Consider the following 20,212-nt stretch of genomic DNA (forward strand, 5'->3'; position numbering starts at 1 on the left):
CAGGTGTCTGGAAGACAGCCAGACATGGAGCTTTAAAACCTGTTTTCTACAAATACATGACTCTTAAGGATTTGTAAATATGTCGTAGAAGGCAGCCAGCATGGCTCTGAGAAAAGCAGAAACCTGACAGTCTTTTATTTTAGAATTTCAAATTGGTAAAGGTTTATGCATGGGATCCATGAGTGGCTTAATACTAGGGCCATGATCAGAAGAAGGGAGGTGTAGTATGAGGTGAAAAAATACAGGAAATAGATGAAAGAAGATGAAAGCCAAGGAAGGGACACAAACTTATAAAAGAAATCCAAGGATCCAGGATGATGGCATTTATCCAACAGTAGCCAGCAAAACTGTTTAATGCAATTTTTAAATTTGATACAATAGAAGCTCTGCTAGCACATATAACTAGAGAATGCAAAATTGGAGTACATGAATGGTCAATTCTTTAAAGGCTAAATTCTGCCAAATGTTCTTATTGTAACCTACAAGAATTACCCCTTAACCTGTTCCTCTGAAAACAGCAGTTAAATTTAGCTTGAACTATGCACACACATTGTATAGCAACAAATGGGCAGTAAAATTAAGGGTAAGACAAAAAGCGGAAATGAGGTACAGATTGAGACGTAAGATGCAGAAGTCACAAAGGTAAGTTTAGCATCTATTTTAATACTATGAAGATGGTAGTACTGATTGCACTGATTGTACTGATTAGGAAACCCAAGGTAGCAAGGGGGAAACAGATGGAGAGAAGACAGCATACTATAGACCCAATCCACTTTTTGTCCCAAACTCACTCTATAAACAAAGGATGTAATTGCCCATTCTCCTAATAATGTTCATTTTTATTAATTTAGTACACACCTTTGCATCACCATCATACAGTGTTAAACTGTTAAAATGATTCTCATAAATTAATGCACTTTAATAAAACTTACCCTTACTTGTATTTACAATGAACTGTGACAGGCATTGTAGAAAACATAAAGATATGAAAATAAGTCTTTGACATTAAGGAGTTTATTTTATAAACTTCAGATACTACAGATTTCTTTTACATCTAAAAGTCCAATGTCAAACTAGGTATCACTCCCTGATCTTATAAATAAAAGGTTGCTAGAAATCTTCTTCCATAATTGTGTATCTACGTCTTATTTAAGACCTACTCTTTATCATTCCTGATGCCCTCCCTTTACCACCTGAGTTTCAGAGATTTCCAGTTCTTTGGACCATACCCAATCCCTAGAATAATGCTTAAAACATGTATATTCTCTATGTATATCTATGCATATGTGTTTGTGTGTGTGTGTATATATATGTATGTGTATATATACATACATATATATACACACACACAGAATAAAGGAGTAAACAAATATTAAAGGCCAGACTGTATTAACAGGGATTCCCTCCAAATTTCTTTCAGTAGTCTAAGCCAAAAGTGACACATTTCAGAAATACTTGTACTTTTTACTTAACTTGAAGTTATTGGTATATAATTTCAAAGAATATTCATATGGAGAATGAACACTTGTGAAGCAGTATTTCCCTCGCCCCAATGGGTCTTTAATGGGAAATCTAAATTTTTATACAAGTCTTGCAAACATTTATTTTGCAGTTAACAAAGCCATCACTAAAATTCTCATGGCTCCTTTTCGATAAATATTCATGTTACATGGCATTTCAAGGAGTTACAAGTTACCCAAGAAACATGTACTCACCAACTAAATGTAAAGTTTGAATTTTGGCTCCTATAGGAATTTTCAGTTTATTTTCAGGAGGAATTGGAAAGGCTCCATTACGATTACGAAATTTCCCTAAAATATGAACATGTGGCATATATGTCCAAATGGATTCTACCAACTCCAAATGAGAAGTTTCCACACCCTAGGAAATAATGACAAAGCAAGCATAAGACAGTTTTTTAATTTAGCATCCAAAGCTTTTATTTTTGTACCACAAGACGCTAACTATACAATGGAACTTAAAAGTTTGTGACAGATGAGATTCGCATGTGAGTGAACATTTCTATCATTCTTTGGTCTACTATTTCATCAACAGTTGATGCCAAAAATGTCCAACCATGTGTACTCACCACTAAGTTTGGGCATGCCTGCAAAGCTTCTAGGACTCCTGGAATACTAAAAGCCTCATGGCCCCTTACTCTCCGCCTCTCAAGGTACCGGGGATGAAGGCCATATAGCTGTTCAACATCTGGCATCTTCTTTAATAGTGTCAGAAAACTGGAATCTGTAAAGCCTGAGAAGTTCAGAAGTATTTAGAGACAGGTTCATCTTTCTGTTCATTAACACTTAATAGGCACTTGTGATTTTTACCAGAAGTTAAGACTTCCTTTTCAAATTTCCATATGGCTGAATAAATACAACAGAAATGTACTTTTTTTTAGTAACAGAGGGAATTTGTCAGAAACTGCACTTACTCTGAGTTAATAGTTTATGGAAGAGGCTTTTATTATTGACTTTTTGGTTCTTTTGCTTTTAAGACATAGAAGTCTTCAACAAAGAACACACTTTAACCCAGACAACTTGGACCTATTTGGTGAATGGAGTGGGACCACCCACCTGATCACCACCACCCTCCTCCTCCTCCCCCAAGGGTACTCTCTGGTCTGTAAAACTTTCAGGGCTCTGCAGAACACAAAACTAAAAATGTAAATAAGATATGATTCTCATCTTCAGGAAACTCACAGTTCTGACTTAATTCCTGAGATTATTCTATCCATTTTCTAATAATTATGCTAGTGATACTCTGTCATATGTTTAACTATCACTCCCCTGACATTTTAGACAATTCATTGTTTTGTAAAAGACAGATGAAAGTTAGCCAAGAGGACCAGAGTGATCCAATCTCAGGGGATGCTGAGTTGATAGGAAGTTATCTATCAAGGAGACCATAGTAGAAATTAACAAGATGGGAAAAGAGAGAGGCAGGTTACTTCCACAGCAGGAACTATTGGTTAAATAGGTGAGGAGACAAGTCTTATGTAGATGCTATTTTATCTGTTATAAGGGCTTTTTTTTTCCTTTTTCTTTTTTTTTTTTGAGGCGGAGTTTCGCTCTTGAGTGCAATGAATGGTGCGATCTCAGCTCACCGCAACCTCCACCTCCTGGGTTCAAGCAATTCTCCTGCCTTAGCCTCCTGAGTAGCTGGGATTACAGGCATGTGCCACCATGCCCAGCTAATTTTTGTATTTTTAGTAGAGACGGGGTTTCACCATGTTGACCAGATGGTCTTGATCTCTTGACCTCGCGATCCACCTGACTCGGCCTCCCAAAGTGCTGGGATTATAGGCGTGAGCCACCGCGCCCAGCCGGGCTTTTTTATTTTTAATGAAAGCGGTCAGAGAGTCAACTGTCTGCCTATTCATGACAAATAAAAATATTAACTGTCAAGAATAAAAAGCCCCAAATGACTACGTCTTACATACTAAGGTTTTTGGAAGTTATTTTATTTGTAAGTTATTTCGTTTAACATGTAAAGTCCAAACATGTTAACTTCAGTATCACAAAAGTGAAGAGTAAGGAGAGGCTAGAGATTACTCGGTCTCTAATTATAATAGTTCTTATTACTCCTTTGCATAGTAACTTTTAATGACTGAACGATTCAATGTGTTAACCATTTTGGTTTTTTCATTACACAACCAAATCAGAAAGGTTATTACCCCATCTACAAGTGTAAAAAATGAAGTTGAAAGAGTTTAACAGCTTATGGCAGGGCTGGAATCCAAAACCAAGTGTAACTTCTGACATGTTTATCCTCTTTTGTTATGTGTTGCCTCCCATGAGAGAAATGGGCAAATTTCTACCTTCTTTACAGAGACGGAGTGAGAATCCAAAGAGATCACATATGTAAAACATAAAGTACTATTATATAAAGACTCTGGGTTAAACTCCAGAGAATAGGCCACGGTGGCATTAGCGAGCAGGTTAGCATAATGTTATCTTAGGCTAGACTGCTTGTTTCAACTTTCTTTTACATTCATTGAAATGATGGGAAGTCTTGGGTTCACAGGTTACTTATCGCAGCCTAAATGTCAGCGAGATGCAGACAAATTCTTCTCTCATTGGTAAGGGGTAGTGACATTAATGTTAAGACTGTATCACATGGGAGCTCTGCCATCCTGCCTTTATATACTGCATTAATCCCACTTCAGAATTCCCGCTGGCCTAACCTTTGCAAAAGCAAATCTAATATAAGGAATAAGACAATCATTGTCACACTGCCCTAATTTTTTTCTTTTCTGCTACAAAGGATCATTCTGGAAAAAGACGAATCCTTTGCCCTTAAAATGGCTTTTATTAAATACTTGAAAACAACTGTGGTTTGCCTCCCACAAACCTATTAAGTTCTACCTCAGGTCTTTGTAATGCTCTTCATGAGAAAGTATATACTGACAACTACTATGACCAACTGATAAGAGTTACCAATTGATCTGATGACTCTCTTGAAACGATGGAGCACCCACCTGCACAATTCCAGTATTCCAGAGGTAATATGTTCTGTTCTACAGAACAGAACAAGACAACTATCTTCTCCTGTCTTCTGCAGCCCTTCACTTCTATTAAGGCTTTTTTTGGGGGGGTCCCTTCTCAACCTTATCCCATTTTCAAAGTCTCATAATCTGGACATCATAGAAAATGGATGACTTTAAAAGACCGATTCAAAATTGCAAAACAGTAGTAATTAAATTGTACTAATTAATGAATTGGTGTTAACTGAAAGGAAGGCTTAACTGCCTTTTATTTTAACTCTTTCCTTTCAGGTATGCCTTGCTTAGCTAAAGTCATTAACTTTCTTTTCAGGTCGTTTCTTCAACAGGGAACAATTTGTTGTGGTTAGTAGGCTAACTGTAAGCTCTTCACCTGCAAGGTCAGTCAGTGCCTTATTGGAGAATCTCCAAGACCTACTATAGGCCTTTTAAAGAAATTAAAGTTCTGTGGCCTATTTTACAAAAATGGCAAGTATTTATTTAACTAAAGTTTAGTTGCAGAGGAAATCTATGATGAAAGATGTTACCATTCACCAGAAAACCTGCATCATGGAGTAAAGGACACACTGTCTAATGTGATATACATATAGAGTTAACCAAATGCTCATGTTCTGCAATCACATGTGTGGAACAGGTTGATATAGTTACTTAAGCACAGGAAATGAAAAGAGCAGACTACTAAAACAATATAGCCTCAGGTAAAATGCATTTTATAAACTTAAAACCCAACAGAAATAATTTAGACAAAATCTTGCCTCCCTACAAGGTGACTTAAATTGTCTTTCTCAAGACAACAAGTAACTTTTTATGAAACCATTGTTACTACTTTCCAGAAGGACACTACTGTACCTTACAGACTAAAGTCACTTACCACTTGGCATGTATTCCCACCACCGCCCTGCACAGAGATCCACAACTCTCACAACTCGCAGATAAAGGGTCACTGCTTCCTTAAGCTTCCGGGAAAGACATTCCATACACATGATATCCTGCAGAGGGAGGTACCTTTGTGAGAGAAAGAAACTCATATTTATCAAGTGTTTAAGTATTTCCTCTATCAATAAATTATCTTTTTCCTTCTTCCAATCTCCGACAACTCAAAAGAAATACGATCTTAAGACAGAGATTTAAAGCTAACATGCATAAGGTCACATAGCTTTTTACTAAAAAGAAAAGTCAGCAAATACTCCAGTATCCAAGTAAAGTACTGAGCTCCCTCCACAGGTCATTTGATAAAACCTGCCTTTCTTTAGAGTTTCATGAACAAAGAAAATCTAAAAACCAAAAAAACAAAGAAAAGAAGAAAATCTCAGTGCTTTTCAAGATGTGATGAGAAAGGATCCTGAGAAAAGTCACAGAGAATTACTTAATTTGAACATGGGCAATATTATTTCATATCTTTTACAGAATCTACTTCCTGTAGGGACATTTTGCTCCCTCTCAACCCCACCCTCCTGCTTCTGCAAACTGTATTATCTTCTCCATCAACAAATATGTATACTAGTTACAGAGTATACAATTTATTTTCCCAGATTTTTTTTTTTTAACCTTTAACGTCACACCGATAAAAGTATTGTGTAAGTATTAAGACACCTCATATGAATTACAACTTCCTGTTTCCAATCCTCTTATTTTTTCCTGAAACTTTTGATTAACCCTGACTTTTGTTCTGTTATATATTCTGAAAGGTCTATTTTTCTCTCTTAAGACCCCTCCAAACACACCTAGATTAATTAAATCTTTTGAAAAGTTAAAGATACCTTTTACTGAACCTGTATTGTCTCACACTCTACTATATTGTTTCATAACAACGTTAAAAGGTAACTAGCTGGTTCCTGTTTGCCACAGAATCCTCTACCAGTCCTTTATCTCCTCGTCTCTGACCTGCTGTGTTCCGTACCCCTCTCTGGCTAACGGTTAACCTTGGTCAATGAGAGGCACCAGCTGGAGGGCTTCAGGTGGTAATGCTGCCTTTCTGCTGCTGCTAATCCCTAGCTGAATTCTCCATCAGCCCTTACCTACTCCCTAAACTCCACCTACATCTCTGTAACTAGTCCCTTCATTAAATTATCTTCAAATTCCGGGTAAGTGTATTTTCTGTTATCTGCTGGCACTTCACTGATGTAGTAATACTATTATTACCCCATTTTACAAGTGCTGCAAAATGTCACATGGCTGGGTAAGACCGAGAAACGGTCAGGAATGGCAACACAGTTTTGTCTGACACTAACTCTTAATGACACTAATTCTAAAAGAAAAGTCCACATATGCCTGTTGAATATTTCTCTGATCCATTTTTTTCTACCTCTTGTTTTTCTTCTTAACCCCTTTAAAATGATTTAAATAAAGAAAATCAAATCAAATCTTCTATAAAATAAAGCATTACTGCTAGCCATAACTTAATTTAGTTTCTCTAACTTAGACATGAGTAGAATAATTTTCAGAAATATAACAACACATTTTATAAACAATGAAAAATACTTAATTTGCTTTCTAATAACTTTTGCCACTGTAATTTTTTTCCTAAATATTGTTATCTAACCTATTTGCCTAGGTTAAAATTGTATTCCCTTTAAATGCAAACAGATCAATAATCACAAAATCAAGATTATTTTACATCATATTTTCCCTAAGAAGTAGTATATTTTTCTTCATAGTTATATAGTCAAAGGACTAGAGTTCAAAAGACAGATCAAAAACAACACTTTAGAAAAGGCAGCATTGCAGGGACAGCAAGATTAGGTTTCTTTTAAGCAAGGCCACAGTTTTTCTTGTTTTATGAAGACATGCTAAGTAGTTACTCCACCACCACAATGAGTCTTCAAATCAAAATTTTAGAAGGCTAAAAATGAAACAAAATTTAGTGTGTCTTTAGAATACACACATTATCAAGCTCAAGAACTCAGTTCATGGTTCTTTCTACATTCTGTCAAACGCTCTATGTTTTCTTCATTGTAACTAGCATTATATCTTCCTTCTCTACTTAATTCAATGCCTTTCATTTGAATAGTCTGTTTGAACTCCAAAATGTTATCTGACCTATTTTCAATTTTGAATATAGTCCAATGGCCAAGTGGTGACTAACGCATGTAAATCCAGCACTTTGGGGGCCAAAACGGGAGGATAGCTTGAGGCCAGAAGTTAAGACCAATCTAGGCAAGAAATGAAGATCCTGCCTCTACCTCCCCCCCAAAAAAAAAAAAAAAAATTAGCCAAGCATGTGGGTGTGTGCCCCTATGGCAAGAGGATTCTTAAGCTCAGGAGTTCCAGGCTGCAGTGAGCCATGATCATACCCTGCACTCCAGCCAGAGTGAGACTCTGTGTCAAAAAATATATATTATATATGGTCCAGTTTTATTTTTCCACAATACATCCTAGCATTATCCAACTTTATCCCTAGAAGTAATTTTACCTATGCTTTCTTACAGAATTTTAAAGGCTTTATTGTTTAATTCATTGATCCATTTTGAATTTAGCTGAAAGACATGAGATAAAAATGTGCTTTTATTTTTTTTCTCCAAATGGTTTGCAGACTGAGACATCATTGCTAAATAGTCCACCCAGCTTTCCTCACTGATGTGACTACACACAACCTTGTTATAAACTAGATCTCCACATGTATTTAAATTCAACCTATGTTTATCTCTTTTACCCAACTGTCTGGCTATCTTCTCCAAAACATAACTTAGAATGTATCTGAACATCTGGTAGGGCAAGACTTTTTTCTGAAAATTTTTGGCTATTCTGACAGAATTTTTTTCTGCCCGATGAATGCTAGTATTATTTTGTTCTGTTAAAAAAAATTATCATTTTAATTTGGTCTTCTAATCCCAGACAGAACTGAACTAGCAAAAACTACAATGTGTCACAGAATAACAAACTGCAGGAAATAATGACATACAAATTTATATTAGAAAAAAAAAATACAGTGCCTAGGGTCTCCTAAAATAACTGTTATTGCCATTTTAAAACTTCATAATCTGCAAATATTCATTTGTAGAAATTCAAAACATTGCTAAGAACTTCATATACGAAAATATTTTCATAGGTAAACAACCTAAAAATCCAGATGCTCAGAGAAGTTAATTGCAAATATAATTACAGAAAACAGAAAAACTGAAAACAATCTAGATGTTAGACAAGGAAAATGGTATCATGCTATTTATACATTCCATAGAATAGTAAGCAGTTAAAAAAAATTAAGACCATGTAGCCATATGAAAAAAGGTAGAATAACCATTAACAACAAGTATTTATGCTTTCAGTGTGCTAAGCGCTTTAATGCATTATCTCACTGAATCCTAATAATAGTGCCATTATGTCTACTATTAGTCTAGAGCTAGCCCATAATGGATCCAGGATTCAAACTCAGGTCTCTAATTTCAGAGACAAAGTATGTTAGAATTTGTTTATTTGAATTATATAAATCAGGACAATGATTGAAAGGAAGCAGTGGAAACTAGAATGACAGTTTCCCCTTTTTTTTTTTTTTTTAAAAAAAAAAGGTATGCAGTTTGGATAAAAATATAATTTTTAAAAAGTCTTTTTGTGTTGTGTCCATCATAAAACAACTTTAACGTATGCACTGCATTTAGTTACGATGGGTATTATTTCACCACACTTTGTTCTAATCACTTACACGTACGACAACACTTTGTTACAATCACACGTATGTTTCTCACTGTGGGCTGTAGTCAGAAAAAGTCAGAAACACTGCCTTATATTGTACAGTGTACACACAGAGTACTGTTATAATGCAATAACAAAAGTCAACAAATCTATGAGTCAATAAAAATTTCAAGAAGCCTAGAAATGTTAACAGTCTAGAGAAAGGTTGTCCAGCAGAACTATCTGCGACAAAAGAAATATTTTCTATCTATACTCTGTTGTCCTATATAGTAATATGACTAGCCGCATATGACTAATGAGCACTTAAAATGCAGCCAGTGCAACTAACAAATTATATCTTAAATTTCTATTTAATTAAAATGCAAATGTTGCACGTAGTTGGTGGCTACCATATTAGACAGCACTGCTTGAGGGTTTGCTCTTATACATTCCAGGTAGATAATTCTACCAAACACAATCTTACCTAAAAATATGGCAAAGTACTTCATGTGAAAGTTGATTCATATAGTCCTTTGTTTCATCTGCTGTCATTTCTTCCGGAATTTCATTATTCATAATACATGTTTTCACACTTTTCTTTCGTGGCCCCATTGCTGTGCAGTCTCCAGTATCAAAGAGATAATCTTCCCTTGTTTACTTGAGTTCAAAGCACCTGAAAAGGAAACAGAGAATGAAGTGAGTAAAAAAACACACTACCTATTAAAACCCAGGTTAAAGAATGTTTATTTTAAAACACAAATAGGCAAAGGTATCACAATGGTACACATCACATTCAAATTAATAAAAATATTTGCTCTGTGCAAGAAGCACAGAACATCTTTTTCTGAAGATAAATGGAGAATCAACTTCTGAAGAAAATATAAATAGGCATTATTTAGAATGAGCAAAAGTCCAGAAATCATGAGGCCTGTGTTTTAATTTGTACTGTTGCTTCTTAGCTTATTCACTCAATTTCTCCAAGCATCAATTTCTTCATATGTAATGTATAATCATTAAATGAGGAATCAAAACCTTTTCTAGCTCCAGGAGCTTGTGATTCTACGACTGCCCCTAACACAGCAGAAAGTAGAGGAGATTCTTGGGTTCTAATCTTGGATCTGCCCCCAAATTACTCCTATAATCTTGCATCAATCTTTAAAATTCTTCATTCTCCCACCTACAAAGTCAGGAATTAAGACTACACCAATGTGTCACAGACTCCTTTGTAAATCTGATAGAAACTAGAGCATTTCTCCTAAAAAATAAACATAAGCTTGTTATACAATTTCAGAGAAAGAATGAAGCATCCCTTCTCCCTCTCAATACTGAGAAGGTATTTCACTTTTGTACCACATGTACTTTTTTTTTTTTTCCTTTTTGAGACAGAGTCTCACTCTGTTGCCAGGCTGGAGTGCAGAGGCACGATCTTGGCTCACTGCAACCTCCACTTTCCAGGTTCAAGTGGTTCTCTTGTCTGTACCTCCTGAGTAGCTGGGACTACATGCTTGCACCACCACACAGCTAATTTTTGTATTTTTAGTAGAGACAGGGTTTCACCATGTTGGCCAGGATAGTCTCAATCTCTTGACCTCGTGATCTGCCCACCTTGGTTTCCCAAGATGCTGGGATTACAGGCGTGAGCCACCATGCCCAGCCCATTTGATTTTTAAAATAAGCTTTAGAGAAGGAGAAAGAAAGAAAAAAAGAGAAAAGAGGAGAAAGGGAGGAATGGAAAGGGAAAGCAAGAAGAAAATGGGTTGAGTGAGCACCCAGATGGTTTTTTGTTTTATTGATCAGCATGCAGAGTTAACACCTTGACTCTCAAATTGTCTAGGAATATTTTAATAATGGTGGTACAGATATAGGAAAGTTTATAGGAAATATTGGTCTCTTTAGTATTAATGACTTTGTAGATGGAGGTGACACAGGATGAAAAGAGGTGCATTCACATTCATTTAAATATGCCTTGGCACATTTATTTTGAATGCTACTTGTGGATCTAGCACTGTAAACAAAGGGCCCAGAAGCAAGTGGAGTCAGACAATCAAATAACCATGCCAATGAGTTCAGAATTACAGAGGGAGATAACTACTACAAAGAAAGTAAACACAGTTCTAAAGCCTCATGTAACAAGGGACCATGGGTCACTAAAGGTTCTCCTGAGAAAAAGACAAGTGAGCTGGTAACTGAAGGCAGAGCAGGAATTACCACCACAAAAAGTAGGAAGAAAAGCATTTTTGGAGATACGCAAGCATGTGCTGGATTCTGCAAAGGGGCTTGACTCTTTTAAGGAACTGAAATAAAGCCAAAGGTATTGGGGTACAGAGGATGATAAAAAGCGAATAAGATATGGCTGAACTGCTAGCAGGGGTCTTAATCCTCAATGTGACAGGAAACTACTAAAGGGTCTTAAAAATGAGAGAAGAGCAATATACTGCAAGGGCCCAAGCATTCAGACATCTCACTAAGAGAAAGGCACCAGGTGGGCAGAGGGTGTTAAAGTATATGCAGTTCCTGAGGTTCCTTTGCTTCAGTAGTAAATGGACACATTACTAGGCTAAGTAAATCCTCATTATTTTTTGTACCTGTGTGTGCGTGTGTGTGTGTTCTGGTCTCTTCCCTCACTGAAAGGTTATGTGCTATTTACTTCTTGAGGCTGTCAGCATGCTTGCCTCTCATATCCCAAACACACACACACACACACACACACACACACACACACACACACACACACACACACACTTAAGGCTGTCAGCATGCTTGCCTCTCATACCCCAAACACACACACACACACACACACCCTCATTTGTTGTTTCTAACTGGTATGGCTTGGGACAACACAGAAATCAATGTGTGTGGACTGGTATCAACAGGTACTTAGCACTGTGAGCCTAAAAAATTCTGCAAAAAGTAGGTATATGGGCTACATTTGTGACATGTATCTTAACTTCTCAGAAGCTTACTCCTATGTTGTCTATCACATTTTGTCTAACAGGCCTCTGGAGAAATAAAGTTCATACTCAGAACTGTCCAAGCTAAAAGAAAAGTTATAAATAAACTTGCCTGCTTCTGATTATATCACTGCCCACCTTTTCTTGTTTACTGCCCTTCCTCCTCCAAATGAATCTTTCCATCTTGTGATAGCTCCTGAAACCTCTAAGGTTACATTGAACATGTAGTCAACAAATCCAAGTCTCTTTCCGTGCTCCCCCATCTGACCCATTTGTATTTCGGGACACTGCTGACCACTCCTTTGAAACCCTCTCACCCTTCAGCTCCCAAAGTGATATATTCTTGATCTTTATCATTCCTCTCGGACCACTGCTCAGTTTCCTTTACTAATTCACCCTCGATCCCTCTTCTCCTTGGGCAACTATACCCAATTCCAAGGATTTAGCTACTACAAATACACACACACACACACACACACACACACACACACACACACACACAGAGAGAGAGAGAGAGAGAGAGAGAGAGAGAGAGAGAGAGAGAGAGAGAAAGAAACAAAAAAAAGAAAAAAAAATTTCAACTCTACCTCTTACCTCTCCTGAACTCTGAACTTTATTTCCTCTGCCTATCAGAAATTTTCTCAATAACTTGAACATCCTTCAAAAACACTATGTCCAAAATGAACTCCTTCATATCACAACCACCCCCAAACAAAGATACACAGATATATACAAATAAACACACCTATTTTCCCTAGTGTGTTTTACTAAATTCCTGAATTAGAAACCTTGAAATCATCCTATATATATCCTAACTTCTCATTTTCCACAGATACTTGACTGGCTATTCTTACCAATTTTATCTCAATATAGTTCTTACATCCATTCCCATTAGCTTCCAGGACTCAATTAACACTCATGTGCACTACTGAAATGACTTCCTACATGATACCCACCACTGTATCCTCAGGGTCGAAGACAAGCTTAGCAGACACTATGCCTGCTATAAGTAATTTACTGAATAAATGCTTACCATGCTATGCTTCACACTGAAGCCACAGTTATCTTTTTAAAATAGTCCTCTGATTTATAACGTTAAGTGAAAAAAGCAAAACATAGACTACATCTAAAGTATGATTCTAACAACATAATTTTAAAAATTAAAAAGCTTACACCCTAAAAATTTTTTTTTAATGTGATAAGAAAGAATAATATGCTGTGTCGGTATAAACATTTAATGAAAGATGTACAACAAAATATTAAGTGGTAACCTGGGGGTGGTAACTGAGGTTTAGGAAAGCAGAAAAAACTTTCACTTTTCACTTCATATATTCTCTAGCAATTGAAATTTTCAGAATGTTTTTAAGAAGTACAATATACATGGCCAAACAAAAAAATCGGCCTACAAGGAATCCTGGTTCACATAGGATAAAATCTTTTCAATCTAATCTCAAACCACCAGATGTTCCAATCTTATCTTCTTCCAGTCCTTACCACTTGCTCTCAATACTCAGTCTAGCAGACCACTATCTTCTTAGTTCCCCCAAACAAACATTGGTGCTTCATTCCTAATATGGTATTAACTCTGACTAGAAATGTCCTTCTCTTCCCTCTTTGCCTGGAAAACTGCCTGTAAAAATCTAGCTTAAATATTAAGTCCTCCCTACTCACTCCTTCATTTGAGCTCCCTGTGGGACTTAACATATGCTTCCATAGCACTTTTTGTAGTGATTTATTAGTCATGTTTCTGCTAAAAAAAATCTTGCCTCTAGGTGATAACAATTCCTTGCTCACAATATATCCTCAAATATTTAATGTATGAATATCTATCAGTCTTTCCATTATTCTATATACATCCAGTAGCTTCAAGGCTGCTGCTAAAAACCATTTCATGCTCCTATGAGGCATTTGCTACCACAGCACTCAGTGATCTGAGCAACAAGCTTATAGCCCAGGCAATAATGCAATCAGATTTTACTCCAATTACACACGTAACAGCTATTCTGTAACATGAAAAAGCCTCAACAGGACTATTAACCAGCAAAGACTCATCTACCCACAAATTACCTAGATGCTCAGATCAATCCTCCAGTTGTTCTATTTTACCATATGTGCAGCTTCAAGAATCTTGACAATTCTTCATGAAGATCATGCTCTTGATTCTTCATTCCTTTAGTAAAAATCTTTTTTTATCTCCCTTCTTCCTCCTTTAAGTTTGCACCACCTAATAACTTAACATCTTCCTCTTCTGATTCCACCTTTGATTGTTCCCTAGGATTTTGCAATGGAGTGCTTTTGTGTGAATTAGATTTAGTAGCCCTAGTGCAAAAACTACACTTAAATTTTAGACTAAATACCCTGCACCTTAAATATCACTGAGTTTACAAAACTCCACGTATTGAAAATTAAAAAATATTTACTCACAGAAATTGTTATACAATATTACATTGAGGTTAGATCTCCTAGAACCTAACAAAACCTTCTTAACCTACAGTATCCTTTAACACTAACAAAAAGCCTAAATTCTAAATTATTAGGACTAACAAAATTTTGGGTAAAACTATTCATATTTCCTATATCACAGCCGAAGACTTAGGTCTTTTAGTTCCGACTTGGCAGGTAGAGTAGTAAGTGATGCCCCCTGCCCTAAGCCTATTGTGGGGAAGGGACTTGTGGAGATGAAAACTGAGGTAATGGAAAAGAACTCTATTATACACAGGAGGCTGACAGGACTTATAACCAGGAGAAATCTACCAGCCCTCTCAAGTCCAAGTAGATGTCTCTGAAAATGTTCAGGAGACAAAAAGCTTCCTCAACCAAGAAATATTTTATTTTCCCCCACCCTTACTCAGTCTTGATAAAGGACAACAAAGTAGCTTGAGCTAAAGTTGGCTTCCTCTTAAGTGAAATACCTAGCGAGGCTATGCTGAGCATTTCATCTCAGGCATTGATGAATAGGGGCTTGGTTTCCCCATATGAGAAAGAGAACATGAAATTCATACAAAGTCCCAAGGAAGTGGTGATAGTATCTCTTTTTAATGTGTACCCTTTCTCTTATTTGCTTTTCTTTTTAGTTTAGAAGAGAAACCAAATCAAGTGAGGAGAAATTGCCATGACTAGGCCTTCGTGTTTTTTTCTCACTCCTACCTCCAAAATACCACCATTTGCCACTGAACACACTGCCTTCACTTGAGAAACCCAACAAGGAAAGGGAGTGGGGGAAGTCCAGTTACTGGCAGTAAAGATGAGTTGGACGGGGTCTTGCAGAGAAGTCATGGAGCACAAGGGACAGGTGAGTGAGTACAGGCACACCTTGTTTTAATTGCGTTTCACTTTATTGTGCTTCAAAGATAATGTTTCTTTTACAAATTGAAGGTTTGTGGCAACACTGCATCAAGCAAGTGTATTGGTGCCCTTCTTCCAGCTGCATGTGCTCACTTCATGTCTGTGTCACATTTTGGTAATTATCACAATATTTCAAATCTTTTCATTATTATTATATGTCTTAGGTGATCTATGATCAGTGATTTTTGACATTACTGCTTTAATTGTTTTGGCGGTACCATGAACCATGCTATGTAAGATGGCAAATTTGATTGATAAATACGGTGTCATTCTAACTGCTCCATTGGCTAGCTGTTCTATCTCTGCCCCTCTCCTTGGGCCTCCCTATTGCCTGAGACACAAAGATATTGAAATTAGGCCAATTAAAAACTCTACAATGGCCTCTAAGGAAGGAAGGAAGGAAGAGGGGAGCATCACTCACTTTAAATCAAAAGCAAGAGATGATTAACTTTAGTGAGGAAGTCACTAAAACCAAGACAGACCTGTTTTGGTCTGTCTTGAAAACCAAGTCTTCTTGTGCCAAACAGCTAAGTTGTGAAAACAAAGAAAAAGTTACTGACAAAATTAAGTGTTACTCCAGTGAATAAACAAATAAGAAAGCAAAACAGCCTATTACTGATATACAGAAAGTCTGAGTTGTATGGATAGAAGTTCACACCAGTCACACTCCCTAAGCCAAAGCCTAATCCAGAGCAAGGCCCTAAGTCTCTGCAATTCTATGAAGGCTGAGAGAAGTAAGGAAGCTTTAGAATAGTTGAAAGCTAGCAGAGGGTGGTTCAAGAGTTTATGAAAAGAAGTTGTCTCCATAATGGAAAAGCACAAGGTGAAGCAACAAATGTTGATGGAGAAGCTACAGCAAGTTATCCAGAAGATCTACCTTAGACAATGGCTGACAGTAGCTACAGTACACAACAGATTTTCAGTATGTACAGCCTTCCATTGAAATAATACTCCATATCAGATTTTCATCGCTAGAGGAGGAGTAAATGCCTAGCTTCAAAGGACAGGCTGATTATCTTGTTAGAGAATGCAGCAGGTGACATGAAGTTGAAGCCAGTGCTCACTAAGCATTCTGAAAATCCTAGGGCCCTTCAGAATGATGCTAAATCTACTCTGTCTGTGCTCTATAAAAAGAACAACAAAGCCTGGATGACAGCATATCTGTTTACAGCATGGTATACTAAATATTTTAAGCCTTCTATTAAGCCTTCTAAGATCTACTGCTCAGAAAATAGTTTCCTTTCAAACTACTGCTGCTCATTGACAATGCACCTAGTCATCCAAGAGGTCCATTAGAGATATACAAGGAGATTAATATTGTTTCCATGTCTGCTAACACAATATCCATTCTGCAGCTGACAGATCAAAAATTTTCAAGTCTTATTATTTAAGAAATAAATTTCATAAGGCTATAGCTGCCATAGACTGTGATTCCTCTGATGGATACAAGCAAACTAAATTCAAAATCTTCTGGAAAGGATACACATTCTAGAAGCTGTTAAGAACATCTGTGTTTAATGGGAGGAGGTCAAAATATCAACATTAACAAGAGTTTGGAATCGAATCCTCAGGATGACTCTGAGGGGTTCAAGACTTCTGTGATTATAGAATAGCAGGATCAATTTAAAAAAATGCTTCAGTGGAGGAAGTCTCTGGAGATGTGGTGGAAATAGCAAGAGAACTAGAATTGAATGTAGAGCCTGAAGATGTGACTGAATTGCTACAATCTCATGATAAAACTTGAACAGAGAAAAAGTTGCTTCTTATAGATGAACAAAGAAAGTGGTTTCTTGAGATGAAATCTACTTCTGGTGAAGATGCTGTGAACATTATTGAAAAAGATAACGAAGATTTTAGAATACTACATAAACTCACATGATACCGCAGTGCCAGGGTTTGAGAGAATTGATTCTAATTTTGAAAGAAGTTCTACTGTGGGTAAAATGCTATCATACATCGCATGCTACAACTAAACATTTCCTAAAAGGAAAAGCCAATCAATGAGGCAAACTTCATTGTTGTCCTAAGAAACTGCCAAGCCACTCCAATGTTCAGCAACCACTTATCAGTCAGCAGCCGTTGAGACAGAGACAAGACCTTCCGTCAACAAAAATAGTATGACTCACTCAAGGCTAAGATTAACTGTTAGCATTTTTAAAAATCAAGTATTTTTAAATTTTGGTATATACATTATTTTAGACATAATGATGCTGCATACTTAATAGATTATACTACATTGTAAAATCTAACTTTTATATACACAGGGAAACCAAAAAAAATTGTGACTTGCTTTATTGCAGTAATCTGGAACCAAACCTGCAGTATCTCTGAGATATGCCTGCATAAATAACAAGAGAGTGTTACCTATAAAGACTGTATTTTGCGGTACCAGGTGTTACTTATGGGCTTAGCAACTTCTAGACACTCAGACTCTGAACCTTAAGGAAATATCAGAATGACAGAATTATAGAATCTCAGAATGTCAAAAGTTGAAGAGGAGCTGAGAGCCTATCTACCCTCACAGTTCTCAATTTTTTGTGGGTCACAAACCCATTTGAGAATATGATGAAAGTGGCACATCCGTTTTCCAGACTCATGCAAGCAGAAATACAGACACAACTTCAGGAGGTTCGTAGTCACATACATCGAAGCTCATCCAGTGATCTCACAATATTCAGATGGCCAAACAACCAGAGAGGATAAGGTGACAAATCACTTGCCCAAGATTAAATAGTGTCAAGGTTCAGGCTGGGATACGGGCTTTCCAGGTTATATTAAACATCCTATTATCCAGTCAGTCCTCTGTCACCGTGGCTGTCTCCCTGCATTCCAGAGCAATGCTCCAATGCTTGGAGAAAGGCTTCAAATGCTCTGATAGAACTGCCTCTGACCACACCCTACTTCACAAATTAGAGTTTATGGTCCATCTAATTTACGCTCCCATGCAGTGGTCTATGGCCACCTTAGGTATACTACAGTCATTCTGTGGCTGCCTGCTCAGCTGACCTTAGCCACAGGAAGCATTACTTTCGTCTTAGTGTTGTAAGCGCATTCTTAAACCAGAGTTGTTTCCAAAAAGTTTTCTTCTCCACCTATGTTGTCAACTCAAAACTCCTTCCCATCCTAAACTCATATTACTTTTCTTTATCCTCATCAAAAATACCCGTCTGTCACTTAAAACTTCCCAGTGTTCTCAATGATCCTATCTGGTCAAGGGCTTTCCTGCCCTTCAGGTTCCTAACGCCTTTCTTTAGTTTCTACTGGCTTCAGCTTGCTCATATCAAAGTAATCTTGCAAGTCACCTAATCTGACCTCAGAGATCTTAAGTGACATCATTGAATATCTAGTGTATCTACTGACTAGGACAGCCTCTCCAGCTTAAAGAAATACCACACCGCATCCACCAAACTGCTCAGATAAAAACCATACATGAAAAAACCCCACAGGATTATGGTGCTGAATAAAGGCCTAGAATCATCCAGTTCAACCCTTCATTTTACAGATAAGAAAAGTGAGGCCCAGAGACGTTAGATGGCTTGTCCGAAGTCACAGAGGTAGAATGTACCAGTGATGAAGCAGGAATCCAGGTCTTCAACTCCTTTTAAATTTTATTTTCCTATACTACCTTATTTTATTTTAGTATACCGCTAATTTTACTTCACCGTATCAACCTCTTACTGGAATCTAGTTGTCCCTCTTTCTCCTCTACTATGCATTAGTATCTGTTTGACTAAATATAGTTTGTATCTCCGGGCACACAGCCATTGAAACAAAGAGGCACACAAAAGTCTACATTGTTTACCCAGGGAGGACATCAGAATTACAGCATCACACATTTCAAAGAGGGAAAACAAGGCTTACAGATAATCTAACATGTTAATTCTCAAAATTAAGTTAAAAATTACAAGCAGATTTTTTTCAGTCTATGCCTATGTAATACGTATCTTCCAAACCGGACCTCCTCCCTCCCTGGGAAAATTGTGGCTTTATGGAACTATTACTTTATCCTTCACTTGTGCTGGGGGAGTGGGAAAGGAGATTAAAAACCAGTGACCTAATCCAATGTCTTTCTTTGGCCGATAAAAAATCTCAAGTTCAGAGAGAGGAAGGAGCCTAAAATAAACCATCAAGTTAATAGCAACTTTGGAACAAAAATAAGGCCTCCTGCTTTTCACTTTGTGATTTACATTGCTGGTATAGACGTATAAAACAAAGTTTTCCGGACAGAGCTTCTCATTGAACAGGAACCTTCCTAAGTGCCCAGTTGCCCTTGGCCAGCTTGGTGGCTGCAAAAAAAACACGGTAGAAATCTCTTAGTCAAATTCTGGCTGTGCAGAGTGCAGGGAAAACATGCTTTTCAGGTCTGTAAAGACTCCATGAAAGGGGAGTTGAGAATCTGATTTCCACAGCTAGGGCATGGACCTCAAAGGCATCCAACACAGATAAGCAATCTGCAACACTGAAAGGGTAATGGATCTAGTCAAGGTCACACACTATGTAGGTGAAAGGGGTAAAACTAGAATTCGGGGCTCCTGATACTCAGGCGTTGCAGCCTCTCAAAGATGTGTTCACTGCTTCCTGCTCAGGGATATGCCCCTCAGTACGCTGAACACAGGCCTCCTTCACTTTACTGGCAAACAACGACTTAATATTAAAATTATGAAATTCGTGACGCTCGGAGTGGGAGACAGTCCCAGAAGCTGTCCAGGCCAACACCCTCACCCATTTCATTGAGGAAAGTGGCGCTCAGAGACGGTTCTTTACGCTGGATTTGGGGGCCAGGTTCAGACAAGGAGGCAAACCC

At 37.3% G+C, this 20,212-nt stretch overlaps 1 protein-coding gene across 6 annotated transcripts in view; it reads right to left on the bottom strand.

Annotated features, from left to right (window-relative positions):
* Nucleotides 1-20,212, bottom strand: part of FBXO38 (F-box protein 38) — a 53,884-nt gene that overhangs the window by 33,364 nt on the left and 308 nt on the right. For all 6 annotated transcript variants that reach the window (XM_032250291.1, XM_032250288.1, XM_032250290.1 and 3 more), the window contains exons 2-5: nt 9,597-9,785; nt 5,376-5,509; nt 2,090-2,253; nt 1,716-1,881 (exon numbers count right to left, since the gene is read on the bottom strand). In XM_032250291.1, the coding sequence (XP_032106182.1) occupies nt 1,716-1,881; nt 2,090-2,253; nt 5,376-5,509; nt 9,597-9,724 (592 nt within the window). In that variant the 5' untranslated portion in view covers nt 9,725-9,785. The remainder of the gene's footprint in view (nt 1-1,715; nt 1,882-2,089; nt 2,254-5,375; nt 5,510-9,596; nt 9,786-20,212) is intronic.

This window comes from Sapajus apella, unplaced genomic scaffold (genome assembly GCF_009761245.1).
Source record: "Sapajus apella isolate SASKATOON/1434 unplaced genomic scaffold, GSC_monkey_1.0 scaffold71, whole genome shotgun sequence".
In the NCBI taxonomy this organism is placed as follows: Eukaryota; Metazoa; Chordata; class Mammalia; order Primates; family Cebidae; genus Sapajus; species Sapajus apella.